General features: G+C 39.2%; 2 protein-coding genes across 3 annotated transcripts; one reads left to right on the forward strand and one right to left on the reverse strand.

The window, feature by feature from the left end:
* The first annotated feature begins 234 nt into the window (after positions 1–234).
* On the forward strand, positions 235–15,103 carry LOC131226608 (calmodulin). Of its 2 annotated transcripts, none has more exons than XM_058222181.1 (4): positions 235–401; positions 8,059–8,216; positions 13,762–13,842; positions 14,643–15,103. In XM_058222181.1, exons 1-4 carry the CDS (start codon positions 326–328, stop codon positions 14,775–14,777), a joined length of 450 nt encoding a protein of 149 aa, XP_058078164.1. In that variant the 5' UTR covers positions 235–325; the 3' UTR covers positions 14,778–15,103. The 2 variants fall into 2 exon arrangements, with proteins under 2 accessions (XP_058078164.1, XP_058078165.1); XM_058222182.1 differs by lacking the exon at positions 235–401 and adding an exon at positions 562–586.
* An 8,709-nt stretch (positions 15,104–23,812) lies between these two features.
* Positions 23,813–24,654, reverse strand: LOC131226607 (zinc-finger homeodomain protein 1-like). The gene has a single exon (XM_058222180.1). The coding sequence runs from the start codon at positions 24,614–24,616 to the stop codon at positions 24,149–24,151; it is 468 nt and encodes a 155-aa protein (XP_058078163.1). The 5' UTR covers positions 24,617–24,654; the 3' UTR covers positions 23,813–24,148.
* Between the last annotated feature and the right edge of the window lie 1,433 nt (positions 24,655–26,087).

Consider the following 26,087-nt stretch of genomic DNA (forward strand, 5'->3'; position numbering starts at 1 on the left):
GCTGGTTGGTAGTGGGTCCGCAGCCAAGTATGAGTTTTGTACATGGCTGATTTTCTTCCTTTTGGGGTCCTGGGACCAACTCGATGGACCGGGAACCGGAGTCGTGTACCTTGTTGATTTTTTCTCTAGCTCCTAAGACGGAGGATAGAAAACGATGGGCGGAGTAGATTTTACGAATATACAACATTGTAGACAACATGGTGGCCCCACAAATTGGTGTGTTTTAAAACAGGTTAGTAGAAGATGCCGGCTCATTTGAACGAGCCTCTGCTTTATTGCTAGTGAGAGAGAAAGAGAGAGAGAGAGGGAGAGAGAGACAGAGACCATGGCAGAGCAGCTAACGGAAGAGCAGATCTCTGAATTCAAGGAAGCTTTCAGTCTCTTTGACAAGGACGGAGATGGTAGATCTCTCTCTCTCTCTCTCTCTCTCTCTCTCTGTCTGTCTGTCTGTCTCGATCTTCGTATTTCGTTGATTTTGAGCCTAGTTTTTGATTTCTAGGGTTTCGGATGGTTTCGTGTGTATAATCCTGTTGATTCGTGCGGAAAATCACGATCCCGGGAGAGATTGAGGTTTTAATGGATTTAGGTCTGGATTTTAATCTTTATGTGTCTTTTTTTTTTTTTGGAAATTGCTATTATTTTCCGCCGATTCTACTTTGGGAGATCTTGTGTATTTTTGGATCTGAAATGAATGGATGAATGAGAAGGTTATTCGATATAATGGAAGATCTGATTTGATTCTACTGAGAAGGTTATTTGGTGCGGTCCTGTGAAATTCTCTGTTTACTTGATTGGCTAGGTTCTCTTGATTTCCCATTTCTGGTATTTGTTCAGTTGCCGCTGCTGTCATGAGCATCATTGTCGTTGTCATCGTCATCATTCATTTTTGTTGTATTCATCAGCATCATCGTCATTTTTGCTGTGGTTGTTGTTACTGTCCAGCATATCTTTGTTAACACTGTTGTCTTTGTTGTCATCGTCATCGCTCTTCCTTCCTTTGAATCTGGAAACTTGTCTTGTAGAAATCATACCTGTTTTGTTGGAGAGATTTTGATTTGTTTTTTTTTGTTTTTTTGTTTTTGTTTTTGTTTTTGTTTTTTTTTCTCTGAATCTCAGAAGCATGTCTTGTAGATGCTCATGTACACAGATTTCGGCGTTCATGAGCGAATTTTTGATTTTGGTTGTTCGGTTGCTTTGGCTCTTCATTTTGATGATTGAACATTTGAATCTTTGCATTTTAGTTTGTTTTTCCTTATTTTATTATGTTTTGTAGCCTGCTTTTGATTTGGGTTTATAATGCTGTTATGGTGATATTGGGTTATTTACCTGTGCATGTTTGTCTGAGCATGCAGCTCTGCCAAGTTAACCATTTTCTACACTTTTCTTTGTTGTAACGTAAAATATTTTGTTTCCTATCTTACTTGAGTTGGAAGGTTCTTAGTCTTATGGTTATCAGGAGTTGGTGACTCGGGGGGAGGAATATGATGTATGTTTCAGATGGTTATAGATGTGTGCGTGCGTGCGTGTTCGATTCCTTTTGAGTTCACTCTACCTATAGAAAATGTCCTACTTTTTAGAGGTGCAATCCTCATGCCTTACAGCATATGCCAGGATGAGGAGGAAGAAAAAGGTGTTGGGGCCTGTCTCTATAAGCCATTGTATACGATTACACTGCACTCATGTTTGATTCCTTTCGAGTCCACGCTACCTATAGAAAAGGTCCTTTTTAGAGGTGCATTCCTCACGCCTTGCAGCATATGCCAGGATGAGGTGGAAGAAAAAGGTGCTGGGGCTGTTTGTGAGGCTTAATTACACGAGGCTATAAGCCTCGTATGAGCCTACGCCTCATACGAGGCTTATAGCCTTGTCTATCTGGGAAAATTTAACCTTTTATTTTATTTTTATCTTTTGTTTCTTTGAATTTCTTTTGGATACTTGTCTCTTAATTCCATGATAGGTGGAAATGGGTGGGGTCGGCCATGGCTGATCCAATGTTAGTGGTCTGAGCCATCCTTTTGGCCCCTTTACCCCCTCCTCCAAATCACCTTGGTAAAATGATCTTAACCAATCCATTGGTGACTTGGAAAATGGATGGTTATAAAATAGGAGACCAGCTTTTGGATGGATATGATCATTTGATTAATAACATCCGCGCATGGTGGCGCATGAGGTGTGGACCAGACCTAATGGACTGTTTAGGTTGATTCATTGGGTTGTCCCTAGGCCCAGATGCAACTCTTATTGTGCTATGAGTGGGTTTGCAATGGCTAAGACATGAGTGGTTTACTAGCATCTAGTTTGAATTAAGTTTAGTTATTTATTGTATTTGCTTGTTAATATTGGTAGTTCACTGTTCCGTTATGATGAAAATATGTCCTCTAGTGGTAGACTTAACACCCTGTGTGTCTGTTCATTGTTTATGATTTATATTTCAATTTTTTTTCAAAACTTTTCTTGTGTGCTTTACTATTTTCTCATTTTCTGTTTTATAATCTTTTGGATTTATTTTTTGAAGCTTATGCCTTGAGACTCGTACCTTGTCTCATAGGGCTCGACCATCTCAACTATCCTTCGTGCCCTTGAAAACCTTGATATATTTATCACCTCTATTTGCAATAGATTCGGTACCACATATTTAAATAAACATGCACATTTATTGCTTTGGTACTCAAACTTTATATTGGTATACAAGTACAATATCATCAACACGTTTCAAGATGCATACACAGTTCTTGCTGTGCACAAATTTGTGTGAGTTGGAGCACTGAAGTTTTTAAATTCATGTCCTATATTCCTTGGATGTTGGATCATGAAATGCATTTTACCTAAAGGGAATCATTTTGCTGGAGAACCAGTTTTTTGCTTAGTCACATACTCACATTCCCTAGCATTTCTCTTGTTGTATCAGTTGACATTTCTCAATGAAAATGTTTTGGTAAAATGGTGAAAATGTTTTGTCGAGGGCCCACCATGTTGTGTTGATGACATTTAACCTATCCATCTGATGCACCCTGGCTTGTTTAGCTGGGTGCCCAAAAATCTATCTCATCCAAAAAGGTGGGCCTTTAGGGGCGACACACACCATTGATCTCCAATGGGATCCACTGGAGTGTCAAAATAACTTGATGGCCATGGGATTCCTTTGGGACAAATGCTAGGTGAATGGGTTGGATGGTGTATAGACAACGCGGTGGGCATCCCCCCTCCTTGTCGTTTGGTCCACCTGAGACATGAATCAGTGTAATTTTTGTGCTCATGCCCAAATGAGAGCCGATGCATCTAATGTCAGAGTGGATGTCATGAACACATCATAGTGAGGCCCACAAATGATTCAATGAGTACGTTTTCACCATAATTTTGGTGAAATATGTTTGCATCAAATATACACACGCATAATTTTGTATGTATGTATATATGTGTAGATATATGTATGTATGTACACACACACATACATACATATTTATATCTACGCATATATCATACATACATCCAAACGTACGTAAGTACATACATACTCATATATATGTATGTATGTACACATACATACATGTATATCTACGCATATATCATACATACATCCAAACATACGTACACACACATGTATGTTTAGGTGTATGTATCTATATATGTGTATATAGATATACATATATATGCATATATATACATACATGTATACACACGTGTGCGTGTAGATACATACATACATATATGTATGCCTGTGTGTGTACATACTTATAGGGGTGTGTATACACACGTGTGCGAGTAGATACATACATACGTACATACGTACACACACATGTATGTTTAGGTGTATGTATCTATATATGCGTATATAGATATACATATATATGCATATATATACATACATGTATACACACGTGTGCGTGTAGATACATACATACATATATGTATGCCTGTGTGTGTACATACTTATAGGGGTGTGTATACACACGTGTGCGTGTAGATACATACATACGTACATACGTACACACACATGTATGTTTAGGTGTATGTATCTATATATGCGTATATAGATATACATATATATGCATATATATACATACATGTATACACACGTGTGTGTGTAGATACATACATACATATATGTATGCCTGTGTGTACATACTTATAGGGGTGTCAATGGGCCATGCTCGGGCTTGGGCTTAAAAAATCAGAATTTTGAATAGGCCCAACCCGATGGCCCAACCTGAAATAGTTTGAAATCCGGGCCGAGACCTACCCCAAGCCTGGCCCATTGATGGCCCTACGTATTTACATATGTATGTATGTATATCTTGTCTCTGTGTGTGTATATACTGAAATTGCATGTGGTGTAGGATACCACGGCTACGCGCAAGCTTGGTGTAGCTATAGAATGAAGCTTATGTCTTAGGGGGGAGGGGGATTAGGACCAAATAAATTTTTTGCCAATTAAATACACAATTGCTTACTTAAACTAATATGGCCATTTAGACCTAGTAAAACAATTTAACACTAAGGCTTCCAAGCCAATAGTGGGTCCAAACACATAGACTACAATAGATATGCCATTCAAGCAACCAATCTATATAAGATAGTGTGTATGGGATGTGCTAGCTATTAACTTTTAGCATCCATCTAACCAGGCATACGTATAATTCATCAATTAGTCATATAAGCATAATTAAACAAGTGTTCAAAGACAATCCCAAACACAAGCATGTATAGTGGTTCGATTATTCTGCTCCACTACTGACGGACACACTCAACCCATGAGTGTATCAGATTTCATTTTCGGAGGTTTTAAATCAGGTTCACTTTTAACTTTTATAATCTTACACAAGTATCGACTCTCTCGGACGTGGTTTTCTATAGGCTAGCCATGAATGTTGGTCTTAGTCCAAGGACCTACATTTACTCCCGTCGGAGGCTCCCGTAGAAACTAACACGTACACACCTGTGTTTGGTGGATTCAACCCTACACAAGAGCTTAGGTCCTACACAAGCAAACTCACCCTCAATCCTACACAAAGAAAGGGAGTGTGGACTCATACATGACACTTGTCGAATTAAGCTCCTTTGACGCGTCGTCTTAGGTTGCTTGATCGATGCTCTCCCGTACTTCAATCAACTCCCCTTTTGCTCCCTCGATCGTTGATGCCGATGCTTTGCCAAGGGTTTAGCTTCAAGATAAAAAAAACTTTGCATGCAATGCTCTATTGAGGTGACCAAGGTGATGGGAGTTAGGTAGAATCTCCTACAACTAATAGGAAGTTGAATTCCCTAGGGAATTCTCCTTGATGGACAATATAGAGATTGGTAGACATTATGATTTGCCAATAAAATCAGTGTCTAAACTCTAGAGAAGCATGAAATGCTCGTTAGAGTGAATAATCACTAGGAAGAAGGCGTGAATCTCAATGGGATAGAGTTTAGGAGGTTTGGTAGAGCTTGGAATGCACTAGGATTTTTAAAATGCCAAAATCCATAATTTGTCCAAACATCCGAATTCAATATATATAACAAAAATGCTCCAACTGATCTCTAATGGCTAGGCTTGATTGATTGGGCCTGGCTTTCAATTGATTAAGCTAGGTCGAAAATAGTCCCGAGAACTCGTTGGATTGTTTTGACTATGTTCGATTGATCGCTTAAGAGGAATCAACGATTTCTTGATCGATTGAGCTTGTGCTTTGACCATGATATATGTTGGACATCCATACTGTGCATTTGGTGGGTTCCTTCTAGGTTATGGGATATCCCAAAAATCAACCGTATCCTGAACTCAACTGGGCCATACCATTTGAAACCATGTGAAATTGTGTCTAAAACATCTAAAACCACTTGGTGGGGCCCACCTAAGTTTTTGATACGTTTGAAACTTAGTGTGACTCTCATCCAAGTGGGACACACACTATGGATGGGTTGGGTGTCTAAACCACATCTTAGTGGGCCCTATAAATGATCATGAAAGTTTCAATTGGTGGGTATCCACTCTTAACTGTTGCCTGTGGTTTGTGGCCTGATGTTTAGGTCCCTGGCCCACCATGGAAGGGTGCATCTGATTGATGGAGTGGATGTCCATCACACATCATGGTGGGGCCAATACCTCATGGGAGCTTCCCATGAGGTAGAGCTTTGTGGGCCCTACCGTGTTGTGTGTTGGACATCCACCCCTTCAATCAGATGCACCCTTCCATGATGGGCTAGGCCAATCCATGACTTAGGTGGGCCGCACCACAAAAAAACAATTGAGAGTGGATGCCCACCCACCGAAACCATTGGGATGTGATTCAGATATCCAACCCATCAATTGTTTATAGGGAAAAGGTACTATGTGGTTGACCTCATTGGAGCTTCCCATGGGGCTGACCTTTGTTGGCCCCACTGTGATGTGTGATGGACATCCACGCGCTGCATTTGGTGGGTCTTCTCTAGGTTAGGGGATGTCCCAAAAATCAGCCGTATATGGAACTCAGGTGGGTCACACCATCTAAAATCATGCCTAAAACATCTAAAAGCACTTGGTGGGGCCCACGTAAGTTTTAGAGTGGCCTGAAATTTGGTGTGATCCCTCATCCAAGTGGGACATACACAATGGATGGGCCGGATGTCTGAACCATATCTCACTGGGCCCCATAAACAATTAGGAAGGTTTCAATGGGGGGCATCCATTCTCAACTGTTGTCTGTGGTGTGTGTGGCCCACCTAAGTCATGGATTGGCCTGATTTTTAGGCCCATGGCTCACCAAGAAAGGGTGCATCTGATTGATGGGATAGATGTCCATCACACATCACGGTGGGGCCCACAGAGCTCAACCTCATGGTACCCTTTCCCACATATACATATGCATACATACATGTGTATGGATGGATGGATAGAGAGCAAGGTGTTCTGAAACGGTAAAATGGTGGCCGTAATGGCCACCGTTGTTGCTGTTGTGATATGGGCCATTACGGCCTTTTTTTCACATGAAAAAAAATCTGTCTTGGGACCATTAGGGTCTTTCTTTTTGGTAACGGCTGTTTCAGCCCCACAATGTGTAATTTTTTATATGAAAAAAATCTGTCTTGGAACCATTACGGGTCATTTTTATTTTTATTTTTCTTTCGTAATGGCCATTTTGGCCCTGTAATGTGTAACGGTTAGCACTGTTACCATTACGTAACCATTTTGGCATGGAGGGAGGGAGGGAGAGATAATGAAACAGTCAAGCGATTGATGGGATGAATGTCTGTCACACATCATGGTGGGGCCCACATAGCTCGGCTCATAATAACATCCCCACGCACTCAGAGATATATATAGATATATACCTCTAGTTTATGTATTCTACATAAACTAGTTGGGACTTGTACCTGACACAAGGATTTGTGAGCAAATTTTATTTGGTGGCAGATTATAAACTAGATGGTTAGATGGGAGTTGTACCTGCTTAAGTGTTATTTCTGTTGATACTATTTGAGTAAGATCTGTTGATTCTGTTCTTTAATCTTTTTAATCTTCTTTTGTTGGCACTATTATGATTCCTTACAATCTTATTAATGCCTTCCGGTTTATCTTGTTAAGAACATTCATGTGATAAAAAAAATATTTACATTCCATTAAAATCAGAATATCTGGAGAATGTGAAGCGATGGGCCATTACACTTGAAATCCAAATAATGTTAAGCATTAACCAATGATGTGAATTTGCACCTGTTTTGGCAAATCTGAGCTGACACTTAAAGTGGCTTTTTCTGTGTCGTATCTCCGAGGCCAACTTCAAACTATTAAAAAAGGAGGGTCATCTACAGCTGATTACCTTCATCGTATTAAAGTTATTACTGATTCCTTGGCTGCCATAAATTACCCAGTTCCTGATTTGTTTTTATACACCGAAGAAGGTCGCAGCTCAGAATATACTTCTTTTGTCACTACCATGGAAAAGTGAATTGAATCACTTACATTCAATGAGCTTCGTGGTCATCTTTGTATTTATATTTAGTACACTTGTTACCTCACATCATTAACCACTGTTACCCTCATGCTATGCAATGTCATTCTCCTTTTAATGAACATCTGTGACATCCATGCAGGTTGCATCACTACCAAAGAATTGGGTACGGTGATGAGATCTTTGGGGCAAAATCCAACTGAAGCTGAGCTCCAAGATATGATCAATGAGGTTGATGCTGACCAAAATGGAACTATCGATTTCCCTGAGTTCTTGAATTTGATGGCACGTAAAATGAAAGTGAGTTTAACTTGATGCCCCATACGCTTAGCATAATAGGATATGAGTGGTGGATTGAATAGCATCCCTGTTCTCAGAATTGTACCTGTTGTTTTTCTAACGACCTCATTCATCTTTTCCCCAAGTTCTAGGTCTATGTGGATAGAAGTAAAATATGGAAGATTCCTTCTTTGTTGTGTGCTGATTATTTTACTGCAAGCATGATGCTCCACAGATTCTTTATTCATCTATTTATTTATTCTGAATCATTTCAGTTTCATCGGACTGTTCTCCTAATGGAGGCAGATCTCATTTAATCAGTTATTATTATTATTATTTTTTTTTGAAGACACAGGGTGTCCCCACCTCTATTTTGAAGTGAGACTAATCCCTGCGGATACACGCAATCACCCACAACCACGTGTATCGGGTAAAGCCAAGGAGGGGAATTGAACCCTCACCTATAGGGAGCAAACCTATGGTGAAGACCATTAGCCAATCGTATTTTAATTAGTGTTGTATCTATTTATGGGGCCTAACTCCAACAGAGCCTGGGTACATTGATGATCTTAGTTTGCTCAGTGTTTTTAGACATGTGGACAGTAAAAAAAGTTGTCAATCTTGTCTGTCTATTAGGCTCACCCCACTCTTGACATTGATTGGAGGAGCTTTTCCATCTGATCAGTTCCATACGAAAAGGGAAATTTGGGATCAAAGAAGGTCAATAATCAACATGAATAGTCCATTCAATGGATAACTTGTCTCCATGCTACCATTTTGATCATATGACCATAACCATCCCATTAGCGACTTGCAAAACCTATGGTTATAAGGGGGTGTTTGGCGCATGGTATTAAATGGGATTAGGTGGTATGAGATTAAAAAAATATAATTATTGCATGTGATAGGGATTGTCCCCTATTACCATGGGATACCATGGGACAAGCATAACTCCATATTGTGTTTGTGTCATGGTGGCATTCGGGTTTGTTAGCCATTGAATACATATACCAACTAGCATTTGGAACAATTGAGAATAATATGTATGTGTTATATCCGTGCCGTCCATCCATTTTGCAACCTCATTTAATGGCATGGGCCCAAAAATGAGGTAGATCCAAACCGTACGTGGACCACAACATAGAAAGCAGTGGGGTAATGACGCCTACTGTTGAAATCTTCCTACGGTCCACCGTGATGTTTATTTGCCATCCTAACCTGTTCATAAGTTCAAACAGACCTGGATGAAGGGAAAACACAAATATCAGCTTGAACCAAAACTTCAGTAACCCCCAAGAAGTTTTCAATGGTAGGCGTTCAATATCCACTGCTTTCTATGGTGAGGTCCACTTGAGCTTTGGATTTGCCTGATTTTTGGGCCCATGCCTTAAAATGATCTCGAAAAATAGGCGGATGGTGTGGATATAACCCATACACTGGCAGGACCTATAAAATTTGCTGACATTAACAAACCTTTAAAAAAATTTTCAAATGGCAGGACGGAAAGCAGTGATACAATACTCATAATCTAAGAGGGACCAAATACAATTCCATCTAACCTAATCTCAGCCTTTCCCATTCTTCCCAAACATTGGATGGAATTTACACGGTACCAAATGCAATTCCATCCCATCTAATACCATGAGCCAAATGCCCCCTAAAAGAGAGGCCAATGTCTGGTAGGCTATCATCCTCAATCTATATGAACATGAAAAGTGGGCTAACCCAATGGATGGTCCAAAGTGATGATTCGAGAGCCCAAGTGTCTAAAAGCACTTGGGCACACCAAGAGCACCAGTGCACCTAGTCAGTGCAACTGGGCACGCATGAGTGTTTCCCTTGTTTGTGTCAAGATACAGTAAATATGTGATTCGTTTGAACATTCTGTCTAATCCATAGCTGGGAATCGCTGAAGAAGAACTTGGTAATCTTCACTCACTATCACTGAAGAAGGCTTCAGTAGTCTCCACTCACTATTTCTTCCCCAAGTTGGACATATGTCCTGTTCAGCTAGCGAGCCTCTACTGTTGCCAGTTCCAAGAGTTTGGGCAAGAGAGGAAGGTTGATATGTGGTGGCCAGCTGATTGTAAAACTTTTGCCAATCGATAAAAAGCCAACCCCAAATTGCTGGGAGAACAGCTAAGATGACAATAGTTCAGCCATGTATTGCCGGGGAGATGTTACGACTTTGCTGCTTTTGGACTCTAGATTGAATTGAATGGCAATTATTCGATTAATAAAAGACTACATGGCGTTTGGATTGTAAGTTGCTTAAGATAAGCTACTTATTCCACAAGTAGCTTATCTTAGCTTCTACTTATCAAGAAGATAAGTATGTTTGGCAAACAACATACTTGTCAGCTTCTCCTCTCTTTTGTCTCTCCTGATGCCTCTCTTCAGCAACTTATGAGAAGTAGAAAAGCTAAAAAAATTAACTGAAGTGATTATGTACTTTTAAGTAAAAAAGTTACTTATAACTAATCATAAACCAAACCAAACTTATCTGAAATAAGTTACTTATCTACTGCTGTGAGTAGAAAAAGTAACTCATTTGGTGGTATCCAAACGGGCCCTACATGACCAATCAATATGAGCTAGACTGACGAGTCTCTGACTGATTCAGCCATGTATTGCTATTCATGATGAGTGATGATTCTCTGAATTGCAAATTACTATTTCAAGTTCAACTTGCAATTTGCTGAATTGCAATTACTATTTTTCAAGTTCTACTGGCAATGTGTGGAATTGCAATTATGGTTTTGTGCATGATCAACCACTGATCCTGCCTGATTAATGGCGTCCGTCACACCAAGGTGGACCCACCTTGTATGCTTGTGTCCTAGCTTAAAAACCCTGTTTGATTGCAATGGTCTTTCTGTGCATTTGCTTACAGTTGTCTTTTCAAATTATGGTGTGCTGAAAAAATAAAGTTGGCTCGGAGAGGAAGGGTTCCTTGAGAGGTGGGAACTAATGCAGGACCCCTTCCAAACCTAGAGATAGGGACATAGTGGGCCTCACAGATTACAGGATTAAAAATTCAGGCCCTCAAATATGGAGGCCCAATGAGCAGTTTTGATTACTTTTTGGTCCAAAGTTGCTATAGGTGCCCAAGTATTTAATGGGGCGTTTGGCTCATGGTATTAGATTGGATGGAATTGCATTTGGTCCTGTGCAAATTCCATCTAATGTTTGGGGAAAATAGAAAAGGCTGGGATTAGGTTAGATGGAATTGTATTTGGTCCCTTTTGGATTATGAGCACTGTATTACTACTTCCTGCCCTGCCATTTGAAATTTTTTGAAAAGGTTTGTCGATGTCAGCAAGTTTTATAGGTCCCGCCATAAATGATGCATGGGTTATAACCGCACCGTCTACCTATATTTCAAGATCAATTTAGGGCATTGGCTGAAAAATCAGGCAGATCCAAAGCTCAAGTGGACCTTACCATAGAAAGCAATGGGGATTGAACGCCTATCATTGAAAACTTCTTGGGGGCTACTAAAGTTTTGGTTCAAGCTAATATTTGTGTTTTTCCTTTATCCAAGTCTGTTTGACCTTATGAGCAGGTTGGGATGGAAAATAAACATCACGGTGGACCGTAGGAAGATTCCAACAGTGGGTGTCATTGTCCCAGTGCTTTCTATGTTGTGGTCCACGTACGCTTGCCTCATTTTTGGGCCCATGCCATTAAATGAGGTTGTAAAACGGATAGACGGTACGGATATAATACATACATGTTATTCTCAATGGTTCCAAATGCTAGTTGATATATGTATTTAACGGCCAACAAACCCGAATGCCACCATGACACAAACACAGCATAGAATTATGTTTGTCCCATGGTATCTCATGGTAATAGGGGACAATCCCTGTTACATGCAATATATATATATATATATATATATATATATATATATATATATATATATATATATATATATATATATATTAATCCCATACCACCTAATCCCGTTTAATACCTTGTGCCAAACACCCCCTAAATAGTCCTACTGGTCCCGTGTGCGTGGAATATATAGACCAAACAGTATGCTCCTAAAAGTCCATAGGGTTTATTTTTATAGTTCTTTTTAATTCTGTTTATCAATTTAATAGGGCTGCAAGCAGTCAAATTATACTTATTTCATTCATTCAGTAAAAATCCTTTCTGCATCTGGGGTTGATAATTCATGACAGTGTAGAGATTGAGAAGGATGTTGCCCATAGAATTCAAGTGGGGTGGAAGAAATAGAGATTTGCCTTTGGAGTATGTGAGCATCATATACCACTCAAACTGAAAAGGAAATTTTATAAGATAGCTATAATACCAGCCATGCTTTATGGGACAGAATGCTGGGCAGGTAAGGAACTGCATGTTCATAGGATGAGTGTAGTCAAATTGAGTATGTTGAGATGGATGAGTGGCAAGACAAGGATAGTTCGACAAGAATGCATTTGAGGGAACTTAGGAGTAGCACTAGGTAATAGCTGGTTTGGTCGTGTGCAAAGGAGACTGAGAACTGCACTGGTTAGGAGTGAGTTGGTGCAAGTTGAAGGCTCTAAAAGGGCAAGGAAAGACCCAAAAGGATGTGGGTGGATATAGTAAGAAAAGACTTGATGGCCTATGGTCTAACTGTAGTTATGGCCCTTGATAGAGTCGGATTGTGGAACCGGATTCATGTGTTAATTGGGAAGGCTTAGATGATGAAGATGAAGTAAAAATCCTAATTGGGCATGAATGTTTTCTTTATTATGTCTTTTTGTAGGTCTACAAATTGACCATACTTGTAAGGATGGTGGCCCCGGCCTGCCTTATAGGCCTGGCCTTACCAGTTCAAAATCTGGGCCTGAACCCACCCTCGGGCTACAAATTTTGTGAAACAAAAGGAAAACTATTCAATCGAAAAGAACCAATTTTCCTGCTACTGGAAAATTACTCTTAAGAGTGAGATTCTTTTTTCTTTATATTAGGAAAAATTATTGAGATGGTGAAGTGATTTTTGAAAAGATTGAAGTGATCAAAGCATCTGTACAAGAAGCCTAAATATTCGACAAATGTACATTGATTAAAAAACTGAAACTGGACTGCAAATTTCAGTTGCCTGAGGTGGATGAAGGGAAGACTTGAAAGAACTCTTGAGGATGGGGCCCGGGATAGGAATGATTACTGAAACAGGATTCAGAAGCCTGCCCCTAATAGCAAAGCTGGGATGACCACGGTGACGATGATGAAACAAACTGATATTTGGCTGCAGAAAATGATATTCGTTCAAAGAGTTTTGATTTATTTTATATAGGTGGATTCATGTATGTAGCTGTACATTGGGCCCTCTGGGAACTCATGTGAATTCAGAAGCCGCTTTTGTTCTAGTTTTGAGTATTATGCATGATCGTTTCCATTTCCATCTTGCCTGACCATTTTGTTTTTCTAGTGTAGACGGTCCATGCATTTATTTAATTTGTGCTATAGCCATTGTTTGTAATAATCTCTATTTATCAATTGTTGCTTGCTTAAGCTAACTGTTTCTGATTTTCTTTTCGTTTATCTTTTTCATTTTCGACTTGTGAAGGACACTGATTCTGAGGAGGAGCTGAAGGAGGCTTTCAAGGTCTTTGACAAGGACCAAAATGGGTTCATTTCTGCTGCAGAGGTATGCCATTGGGTTTCTTTTCTCATCTTTAGCTAAATTTCTCTTGTTATGAAGAGATTCTGCAAGCCCTCTGGAACGTCTACATGCAGCCACATGTGCCAGACTAGCATAGCATGTACGTGAGACATCCAAGCTATGATGCATAGGTGGTCAATCAATGCAGGGAGGACCTGGCCCAAAGAATCAGGCCAGTGCGCATGTGGCCCACATGAACTGAGATCCAAATTCGATGCTCACATGTGGCCCACATGATGACTGGACAACCTGATTCCTGAGCCGTCTTCACCATGTGGCCCCGCCAATGCACAGTGGGATGTATCACATGTGCCATGTTAGTTCATGTGGATGTGTGTGGAATTGGCCGTGTGGTCCTTGTCTAGCAAAACCCTCTGGCGAAAATCAGTTCCTCGCCCTTCTCCCGCCATTCCAGTTAGTCCCGTCAAACGGGCCTGGTCCATTTAAAATTTGGCCCAGGCTTGGGACAGTGGGCCCTGAAAGTTAGTCCCAATCCTGCCAAGTAACAAATGTAAAAGGACATGGAATTTGACGCTGGCTGGTTTGGAATATAAAACATTGTTAAATTCAGTTGGAGGCCCAGCTTTGTTATTTTTTTTGGGCACAATAAATCAGGCCAGAGCCTTGCCGGTGGGCCTAAAACCCAAGCACAGTCGGGCCATGCCCATTGACAGCCCTAATTCCAAATCATCCAGTAATTTTCATTTATCCAAAAAAAAAAAGAGAGGAGAGAACATCTGCATGAGATGAGAACTCTGTTATTTTGCATATGGAAAACGGAGCAGCTTCGACATGTGATGACCAATCTGGGAGAGAAGTTGACAGACGAGGAAGTGGATGAGATGATCCGAGAAGCGGACATGGACGGCGATGGTCAGGTGAACTATGAAGAATTTGTGAGGATGATGCTGGCCAAGTAATAGGCCTGGGTACCATTTCAGCAGATCCTTCCTTTGGATGGACACAGTAAAGTTAGTGGCAGCATCCATTTCACGTTGGGCATGCTTGCTGCGCCCACCTGTTTTCTGTTTCGTTCGTCGTAGCTTACTGCTCTTTTATCTTTTTTGCGGCGCTGAAATACACACACGGTGGATTCTTATGGACAATTCGAAGTAGCAGAAATAGCTTGTTATGTGTTTGAATACCAAAGATTTTACTTAGGAAACGAATACATGTGGTTGATTTTATTTATTTTATTTTCCTTTTTTTTTTCCCCCCTAAGAAATAAACTGCCTATCCTCTGCTAGTGGGACGATCTCTTGCCAATAGATGGTTGTGATTGAAAATGAGCAGGTGGTACGCTCTCAACAGGTCAAAGTCCATCAGTTGGAATGGTCTTTTTGTTTATGGGGTGTTCTGAGTTTTGGGATATGCAGCCCATGGTCCTTTAGTCCATGTGCACCTCTATGCATGATGAGATGCGGGCCTTCTAATCTTCTCATCAGATGGGCCCCCACCGTATTGATATCCTGTTGGAAAAGTCAAGTTGGTCTATCCATTAGGTGGGCCGCACCTATGAAAAATCATGACTGTTAAAATTGTGGAACGCAGCAGATGTGTGGTACGGCCGGAAAAGTGCACTGATTGGATGATTTCGATTGCATATTACGGACAAGTGGCGGTTTTATTTCAACCGTCCATTTGATGGTCGCCAATTGGGTGGCTGCGGCTCTTCCAATCTATGTGATTCTTCAGGGAGGTCCATGTGGCCGAGTTTTTATGTTTTCCCTTCGAAGTATTGGTGCACAAGCGGAGCTCACCTGATGAGTGGGCGTTTTTTGGGCCGAGTGATCTCCACCGTTGGAACCGCATGGACAGTCCGATGTGCCATGAGCTCTCAGGCAGAGATGCACGTGGACTGTGGAGAGGTGCATAGTGCCTATGATGAAGAAAGGTTTTTGATTTGCTCGTGCGATGTTACGGTCTGTAATGAGGGGGCACTGATCATTCTTCGGGGCTGGGCACAGCTCGGGTATCCGAATTCAACGGTTGGGATTAGATGGTTGCGTAAGGTGGCCCACATTTCCACCATCTACATGGAATGCATGTAGGCCCCTGCCGTCGGGCGCGGATTAGGTGAGGGCGGGTAACGGCTTAGTGGGTGAGGCCCCTGTCTGTGGGGTCCACATTGATGTATATGTTGTATATCCACGATATCCATCCGTTTTTCCAGCTCATTTTAGGACATGAGCCCAAAAATGAAGCAGATACTAATCTCAGGTTGACCACGCCACAGAAACTGGTGATTGAATATTAAAAGCTTCTTGTGGGCCACATAAGTTTTGGATCAAGCTGATATCTATGTTTTCCCTTCGCCCACGTCTGTGTGACCTTATTAACAGGTTGGATTGCAAATAAACGTTATGATGGGCCCTAGGAAGTTTTTAATGGTGGCCGTTCAATCAACACTTTCTTGTGGTGTGGTCCACCTGAGATTTGGATCTACTTCACGTTTGGGCTCATAATTTAAAATGAGCGGTAAAAACAGATGGATGGTATGGATAAGATACATCAAGGTGGGCCGTACGTAGTGGCCTCAACCCTAAGCTATTACCCAACCCTCACCTAATCCGCGCTTCATTCAGTTGGAAAATATCCGTTGATTGGAAGATCATAACCACATGATAAGTCTCCTCTCTTATGTCCAACTTCAGTTGGAAAATAACCGTTGATCAGAACTCAGGTCTTGCTAATCATGGTGATTTTTGGGCTGTTCTCCATAATCAGCGGCTCAGATGATTCAGTCATTCTATGAACAGTGCTGTTTCCGCATGTATGGTGGATGTACGAGCATGATCCACCATACTCTTCCATGATCATGTAAATTCCTTCACTTGCGTGAGATCCAAGCTGCTACACTGTCAGCCTTCTGTCAATTCCCTGAGCCCATATATCAGTATGTTCAGTCAATCTTGACCGTCCATTTCTTTTCCACGTGTGTGGCCCACCTTGCGAGGACTGATTACATGTATAATCTGACTCACGTGACCTCCTGTCATGGGGACCAGTAAAATGTAGGTTTCTCTTTTTTGTAAGAGGACATGCAAGTCTCTGTTGATGTACATGACTTTCAAGGTATGGTACTGTGGCCTTCTTGTCAGTTTTCTAACCATGCAACCAGTTGCAGGTGCAATCCAAAATGGGACCCCATAGTGAAATGGGGTGATGTTGAAAAAGGAAAAACCCTCTTTCTGCAGACAAGTTACTTTGATACTCTGGCAGAGTGTGATGGACGATACACAGGCACTTAAAAATTACCGAGGAATTACATCCGTTGCATATAAGTAATTCAAAGCAACCGTCCAAAACATGCGTACAAGATTTATTTATTTATTTGTTTTTTTACACACGCACACACACCCCACACACTCACGCCGTACAAGATTAAATGTACATCAAATAAAAAATTACTTCTGTTTGGTGATTTGATTATTAGATTGATAGATATTTATTGGACGGTCAGGAATGAAAAATATCCAATTTCGAAAAACAAGTGTTTACGAATCAAAGGTTTGGATTGTTCAACCGATCTGAATTTTGGAATGTAAATTAGCTACGTGGATTTTTTAATTTAGTGAGTTAATCATGCCATATGTACCATTTCTAAGGGCCTGAGTATCAAGTGTCATAAGCAGCCGGAGTATCAAGTGAGTCCTTTTTGTCCGAAGCATGGATGTGACTAATGGTTTGGATTTTAGTCAGGACAAGCATGTTCCTGATTAAAATCTGTGTTGTCCTTTTGTATTTTCTCTGGGATTTCAGACACTAAACCATCTTTATATCTTCACATGCACGCCTATCCTACTCCTCCATACCTTGTGACAGTCCAATTGATGGATCTAGACTGTCCATTCTGTCCTTTCCACGTTTGATGGGCCACCATGAAAAAGTTTCGGTGATCGGACGTTTGTAACAATCCATGCAATAGATTATGAAAGGACGTGGATTTTGTATTGGATAAGCTCTGTGGGGTCCATCGTGATGTATGTATCTTATCCATGCCGTGCATCCGTTTTAGAAACTAATTTTAGGGCACGAAATAAAAATTTAAGCATATCCAATGATCAGGTGGACCACACTACAAGAAACACTGGGGATAATGACATCCACCATTGAAACCTTCCTAGGGCCCACAATGCTTTTTATTTGTCATCCAACCTGTTCATAAGGTCACAGAGACATGGATTAAGGGCAAACACAAATATCAGTTTGATTCGTGGCCCCCACAAAGTTTTCAATGGTAGGCGTTCAATTCCCATTTTTTCCTGTGGTGTGGTCCACTTGAGCATTGGATATGATTCAGTTTTGGATTCATGCTCTAAAATGAGCTGATAAAACGGATGGACAGCATGGATATGATACATACATCACGGTGGGCTCCACAGAGTTTAATCAGTACACAATCCGCGTCCCTTTTAAAATGGACGGTCAAGATTAAATATTGGTGATTGTCAAATCAATATTTGAACCATCCATTTAGTGGGATAAGTGTGGGTTGACTACAGGACCAAAAGATTACTTTGATTAGAAGATAGTGAGCATCCAATCCATTGATTGCGAAATGGAACTAATGAACCGTCAGGATAGGTTGATTGGGCTGTCCATGTGTACCTCTACAGCTAGAACCACTGCTAATCATTTCTGTTGGAAACTATATCCTGAGTCCTGAACCAAACATGGACCCACAAATGGTACATAAGTTGTACACCCATGCATGTAATCAATCCAGGCCGTCCGTTATCCACACCCGGCCAATCAACGGTGGAGAGAGCATACCCAAAATCCCACTAACCGGATACACCTAAATATCTTATTGGTGGCCATCAAATGGATGGTCAGAATCCAAGTTCAACTCAACGGTTGATGCAGATGGTCCGATCAATTCCAAAATCAAGATATGCTACAAAATACAAATACAATGATGCAGTGCTCATACACATCACAGACTGGACCCACTGGGCTGTGTGGGCCCACCTAGTTTGGGAAGATGATTGGATGCTCGCTATCTGGGGCCCACACTTTTCTATTGGTCCAATAGATTAACCCCATCCTGGGGTGGGCTTAGTTTCTTTTCTAGTAGGCCTGATCTATGCTGGGCCCTTTGTATCATCTCCACGGTACATTTACATTGTCTTGGATGATCCAGATCGTTGATTAGTAGACAATTAGAAGGCCCAAAATCAAGGTGGAGAGGATCAGTAACTTGAAAATGGACGGTTGGAAAAGATTTAGAAGAAAAAAGAGCGGTGTGGTTCAGATTGAATGGGCAAAAGTTGCAATGATGGGAGAACTGGGATTTTACTCAGGGGACTCGGATTGCCTGCAGCCCTAAGCTGTAGGATTCCTCAACCGTGATGCATGTGTTATATCCACACCGTCCATCCATTTCGCCAGCTGATTTTAGGACATGACCCCAAACATGAGGCAGATCCAAAGCTCCAGTGGACCACACCACAGGAAACAACATGGATGTTCTAACCAAGTGACCATTTGCACGGCCAAGATGTTCTAACCGTGACAAGTTGGCGGGAAGAAAGCATCGTACGTGAAAGCTCACATGCAATGTTGAATGCTTAGATTCTCAGCGAAACATCCCATCTCATCACAAATATTCACAATTTACCTGAACACACATTGAACGTGTGGCAATTCATGGTGGGCCCATGGATCCTCATGGCCGTTCCGTCAGATGATCTGAACCATCCATCTGGTGGGCCCACTGTGGATGGTCAACATTGAACAAGTTACAGCTGTTAGTCGAATAGCATTGAAAAGGAGTTTAAGATAAAATAGCCAACGATCTTCATTCAACTAATCCATCAAATCGGCGTGATTCTTGGATGGGGCTTCATCCAAGAGTTATTCCACCATATGAACAGTCTACATCATCCAAACATACGGATATGTGGTCCCAATAAAAGGAAACAGACTGGATTGCGACTCACCCAGAACAAACTCCTAATAGCATGCAGATTACTCCTCCAAATTCTATCCACAAGTCCCGAATGAAATGCATTTAATTTCCACCACAATCCAACACCACCCATCTCTCTCTCTCTCTCTCTCTCTCTCTCTCTCTCTCTCTCTCTCTCATGGTCATTGATAAGTTCATAGTTTTACATGTGACTCTCATAACACACCAAATAAAAAAAAAAGAAAAGAAAAAAGACATAGGAAAGAAAATTTCAGTAGAGAATCTTACTTGGGTTAAGATTAGACTATGCAATACAACTGTTACAAGAGGCACCTCTTTGATTAAGGAAAGAGTATGAAGGGATAAGAGAAAGATCACCATGTTGCTTGAGTGATAAAAATTTTAAATTTTTGAGGGTATTTTTTTGAATTCACAGTAAAAAAGAGTTAAAAATAAAATAATTTTTTATTTACATAATGTATGATTGTCGTTGATTACTCAAGTACATCACTAATAAATAAGAAAAAATAAACCCTAATTCGTAATTACAAAAAATAGTAAATTTCTAACCCTAATTAAAAGTCCTAATTCAATTAAAATAAAATTTACTCAAAAAAAAAAATGGCCAAAATAGAAAATCTAGATAAACTTTACTAAATGAGTCCTAACATGAATAGGAGCAATTTCTAAATGTAAAAAAAAAAATCCTAAAGCTATAAAAATAAGGAAATATGACAAAAATCGAAATTACTAAAAATAGTAAAAATTTCTAAAATTTTATTTTTGAACCGATAGCATGTCTTTTCTTGAGAAACGGACTGATGTAACCCATTGTAGGTCGGTTCACCCCGAATAGCCCACTATAGTAAAGATTGATAGGTTGTGTGTCATATAACGATACTCGGATAAAAAGTTATGACTATTTTATATTTGACCTTATTTTGGTCTAATCATGCTAAGAATGTATCTGTGCCACATCACCCTTCTACTTTGAAAAAAACTCATCCTCGAGTTACTCCGGGGACTTTGCTCATGATACTCAAATAATTTATGGTACCGATATTTAATAAGTTTCTTCCTTATACTTAATTTGTATTAGGCTCTTGAGTTGACATAATACATGTACTCATGTTCTCCTTAATTTGATTTATATGCATCAGTTTCTTCACTTATGCCTCCAAGATCTTATATTCTTTTTGATAATGTGGGCAATATTAATTTGGGCAAACTTACCTATGAGATAAGAGTAATGTGGTTTCGTATATCTCATATGGGAGGTAACTCTCTAGGAAGTTCATCGAGCACAATTTCCTTGAACTCCTATAACACTGTTTTCAAATTCTCTGAGATGTTCATGAGTAATATATCTTTATCCTTTTCAACTAACGCATCTACATCTCTCGTCTCCTCACATTTTTGATGAAATTCTGTTCGCTTATGAGAGACCGTCCATTCACTTTAAAAATTTTAGGTTGGTTCACTGTTCCCATAGGGACAAGAGGATAATCTTTCTACAGTCTTTAATAAATATAAATACATTATCTTGGCCTTTATGCATAACATTAACATTATATTGTCCTGGTCGACTAAGTAACATGTGACAAGCTTCCATGTTGACTACGTCATGCATTACTTTGTTCTTATAATATTTACCAATGGAAAATAATATATGACATCATTCGGTTACCTCTGTTTTGTTGAACTTACTGATCCATCTAATTGTGTACAAAGAGGGGTGCTTCTCTATTTTCAAATGTAGTTTTTTTTTAAAAAGTTATTTTTGACACGAGATTCTTGCTACTCCTGACATCAATGATCACATTACAAACTTTTTGGTTTACAATGTATCTTCTTCAAAAGATGTTGTGCCGTTGTAAATTTATCTTTACTTTTGGCGTGTACAACGACTTCCTTACGATCAAAGTGGTGGCCTGCAATTTACCATCATCTGGTGGTGGCCTGCAATTCATTACTAGTGTCGTATCAAGAACATGATAACTGCAAGCTCCATTGTCGATCTTGTATTATATATTATTATTAACATGGATCTATCTTACGGCTTTTGTCAAACGATTAATAGCTGCCTACAATCCTTGCATGGCTTGCCAATACTCCCGATGAAGCGTTTCAAATGTCGTTGTTGTTATACGATTATTTCCTAGAGCATCGTCCATGGGATTGTTGCCCGTACCTTCGTTAGATACCATTATTTTGAGAAAAAGCCTCACTTTGATAACAATTGACACGGGCAAGATTATTAATGGATAAGATAAAGATCACTGTCTTCCTGATCAAGTGATAAAAACCTTGAATCCACAATAGTATTTTCTCGAATCCATAAGAAAAAAGAGATGAAACTCAAAATAATTTTTTATTCAAATAATGTGTAATTGTCTTTGATTACTCCATTACATCAATAATAAATAAGGAAAAATAAACCTTAACTGACAATTACCAAAAATAGTAAATTCCTAACCTTAATTAAAAGTCCTAATTCAACTAAAATAAAATTTATTCAAAATGATAAATTTGGCCAAAATAGAAAATCTAAATAAACCTTATTAAAGGAGTTGTAACATGATTAGGAGCTATTTCTTAAAAAATAAATAAATCTTTAAACTCTAAAAATCAGGAAACATGACAAATCGGAATTATTAAAAATAATAATTTTTTCTAAAATTTCATTTTTGAACTAGCAACATGCATTTTCTTGCAAAATAGACTGAAGCAACCCACTTTATGGGTCAGTTCCTCGGATGGCCCGTTACAATAAAGATTGATAGGTTGTGCATCCCATAACAATACCTAAATCACAAGTTATAGCTAATTTATGATTTACCTTCTTTTGGTCCAACCATGCTAGGAATGTATCTATGCCACATCCTACATCACTCTTGATGTAAGCATGATCAAGAGATAAGAGTATATTGAGTGTGGGCCACCATTATAGGTCTCATGCTAAGATTGAGTTCAAACTTACCTACTTTTTTTTAGTTACCTTGTCTATTAGTTTAGATAAATTTATAACCCTAGTTGGAGATGAGCTTAGAAGTGGAGTTTGGACTAGTTTATGACTTTATTGAGGCAATTAAGAAATCTCTATAAATAAACACAATTTGGGTATTTTTCAATGGTTAATGAATTGATATCTAGTTTTATTTACGCGAGTATATATTTGTGTTCAGGCAACTGTCGAAGGAAATATCATAACTTCTATTGAGTCGCTCACGAAATCTGACACATTTTGTAGGTTGTCATCCTGCGCCACTTTTGTTAGCTAGCATTTTTGGCCTCTTTTTGGTATCTTTATGTGTCGCCACAATAACATGATAGAAAGGAGTCGCAAAAATTTATCAATGAACCTAATTATGACTCATCTTATGGTAGGAGTGGATGGCATTAATGGCATCACAAGCAAATGTTTTTACACTAGTTACAATGAAAATGTTTTCAATGAATCGTTTTTCAGCAAGATTTTTACACAAGATGATCCTCATGCTCAGGAGAATGTATTGGACGGGTTGGATGTCACATACATTATAGGTTTGAAGTTATTCATCTGGGGACAATGGTAAGTTATGGTCCAACCGGCTGGAATTGAGGATTATATATGTATGTATGTGTGCTTCTATGTGTATGTATGTATGCATGCATGTATGGCTTTAACGTGACAAGTTATACCACAGGATAAACCCAAATGAAATGGACATATATATAAAATCATAAACAGCTGCACATGTTCTTATGATTAAAATAAAAAGAAAAAAAAGAAAATAAAATAAAAGAAAGAATAGGGAGAAAACCCACAAAAGAAAAATTCAAGATGTCTTTTGGGTTAGATTAGAAGATGCTAGAAGCCCACCCAAATCTCTCTCTCTCTCTCTCTACCTATCAAATTCTCATACCACACTACATGAAAACAGCATATCACAATTTTAGGCCACACTACTAACCTGAATGAAAAAAGAAAGAAAGAAAAGAAAAACATAACCATAAAACCAACTTCATCTGTACAAACATACAAATAAAAAAAGAAAGAAAGAAAGGAAAAATATAACCATAACCAACTTAATCTGTACACACATACAAATAAAAAAAGGAAAAAAAATAAAATCCCAACAAGATAAAATTTCAAAAATCTCTATTGGGTTTTTAGAGTAGAAGATGCAATGCCAGCATTATTAAGGAGGCAGCCCATCCAATACTCTCTCTCTCTACACAAGGCCACATTTCAACACCACATTCCAAACCCAAATCAAAAAAGAAAAAAAACCCATAACCATAACCAACTTCACATGTTCTTGTTGCACCATACAACCACCCATCAAAAAAGAAAAAAGAAAAAAGAAAAAAGTAAAAAAGTAAAAAAAATAATTTCTATTGGGTTGTAAGAGCTGAAGATGCAATGCCTGTATTAGAAGAGGCAGTAGAAGAAGAAGAGTTCTTATGATTGTGCATCCACACCTTGAAAACCTGCCTACTCACTCCAACTTCCCTACAAAACACTTCTATTTCCTCCTCTTTCTCTTTCCTTTGCATCCTCCACCCTAACTTCTCAGCAAACCCGAGCATTTTCTCCTTTTGTTCGGCCGAGAACTTGGTCCTGTTGCGCTTCTTTCCCGACCTGTCCGACTCATGTGACTCCACCGACGTGTTCGGCACAAACCCAAGTGGCCCACTTCCCAGGATGATCTTACGGTGGAAATTGCGGTGGCACCCACAAGCCGCGCACTGCAGGCCGTCCGATGTGAACTCGCCACAGCCGTCGGTGGCGTAGCTGCCGAGGCTGGCCGCGTGATTCCTCAGGCATTCCCTGTAAGTCTCGTTTAGGCCGTCCGATTCCATGACCCAAATCTTCTAACAGCTTAGATTATTTTTGCTTGGAGATATGATATATAGTGCTGTTCTTAAGAGTTGTGACATTACGGTTTTAGCCTCGGTTTAGTTGCTTAATTTACAAGTTGCCACTGGCATTTGAGAGCATTTATTATTTATTTTTATTTTTTGAGAGGCTAAAATAGTCATAAAATTCTGAGATTTTAATCATAAAAAATGTAGCAATTTTCAGTTTTTTTTTTTTGGCTAATCATCATGGAAATATCACAGAATTTATGCAAAGTTATTTAAATTAATATCTATATGTTTAAACTTCTAAAACTGATTATTAATGTATAATAATTATTATATTTTTTTATTTTTAGTAAGAAGTTTCCAATAATATCTCAGAATAACCTTAAAATTTAAAAATATGTGTAAAATACTCAGGAAAGATATTTTTTAATTTAATACTTTGTTGAAATAGATGGTTAGGATCATAAATTATGATATTGAATGAAGGGTTTAGATTGATTATGGTTTAAAGTTTGCTTGTTAATAAAAGTTATTTAATATGTGAGAGTATCATAGTTGATTTCTTTTTTGACTAAAAGAGATCTTGTACTTTGTGTGTGTGTGTGTGTGTGTGTGTGTGTGAAATTGATTTTTTTTTTTTTTTCTTTCTTTCTTTCGTGGAGCTAATGGTGGAGGTCTAATTTCGAAGCATTGGTTTATATTATTGAATTGCTTGTAAGGTTCTGAAATCCCACTTGATCGACATGATTCCTAACTCAAAATGTTATGTCAATTTAGTGTTGTCGGCTTCGTTATATATTAATCTGCATTATTTGGCATTAGAGAGGAATCAAGCCGCATGATCGGTATAGGTATTTGTTCGTCTATCTTTTTCTAATAATCTCCATCTTCATTATCCATCGTCTTCACCATCATCACTCTCATCTTCAACGCGGTTAAACACCATCATCATTCATCATTATCTATCCAAGTAGGTCATTATTGAATAGATTAAAATTTTGATATTAAAGTTATGTTCAAAATTTTTGGCGGATCTCTTGATCTCAGTAAGGGATCCATCTTTGATGAGGAACTTGAATTGATTAGCTTAATCATTGCCAACCACTTCCCTGACCACTTTCCCGAGGTCATCATTAACATCCAATACCATCATCGCCTTGCCACCTTATCTCCAACAATTTAATCCCAATACCATTGCATTCTTCACCTACACCATTTATTAATCACTACAAGTACCTTATAAGGCTTTAAAGGAAATGAAATTCAATGACGAGTTTTTCTCAACTCAAGAAGTATAACACAAGTGGAATCTTGGCCAAGCCAAACTTCACTATGACTTTTCAAACAATTCATGATCAAACCATGCGACATGTCAAATTTTCAAGGATTTCTGTGCAGATTATCATATTTAACAGTGTAGGACTGAAATTATGTGAAGAGTGGGCCATCATTAATTGTGAACCCC

The sequence above is a fragment of the Magnolia sinica genome, chromosome 15 (assembly GCF_029962835.1).
Source record: "Magnolia sinica isolate HGM2019 chromosome 15, MsV1, whole genome shotgun sequence".
NCBI lineage: Eukaryota > Viridiplantae > Streptophyta > Magnoliopsida > Magnoliales > Magnoliaceae > Magnolia > Magnolia sinica.

What these genes read in the sequence shown, in the direction of transcription:
- LOC131226608 (XM_058222181.1), top strand. Translation starts at nt 326, where the DNA reads ATGGCAGAGCAGCTAACGGAAGAGCAGATCTCTGAATTCAAGGAAGCT. An exon ending in CTTTGACAAGGACGGAGATG is followed by an intron (nt 402 to 8,058) that starts GTAGATCTCTCT and finishes ACATCCATGCAG; the next exon opens with GTTGCATCACTACCAAAGAA. An exon ending in TGATGGCACGTAAAATGAAA is followed by an intron (nt 8,217 to 13,761) that starts GTGAGTTTAACT and finishes CGACTTGTGAAG; the next exon opens with GACACTGATTCTGAGGAGGA.
- LOC131226607 (XM_058222180.1), bottom strand. Translation starts at nt 24,616, where the DNA reads ATGGAATCGGACGGCCTAAACGAGACTTACAGGGAATGCCTGAGGAAT.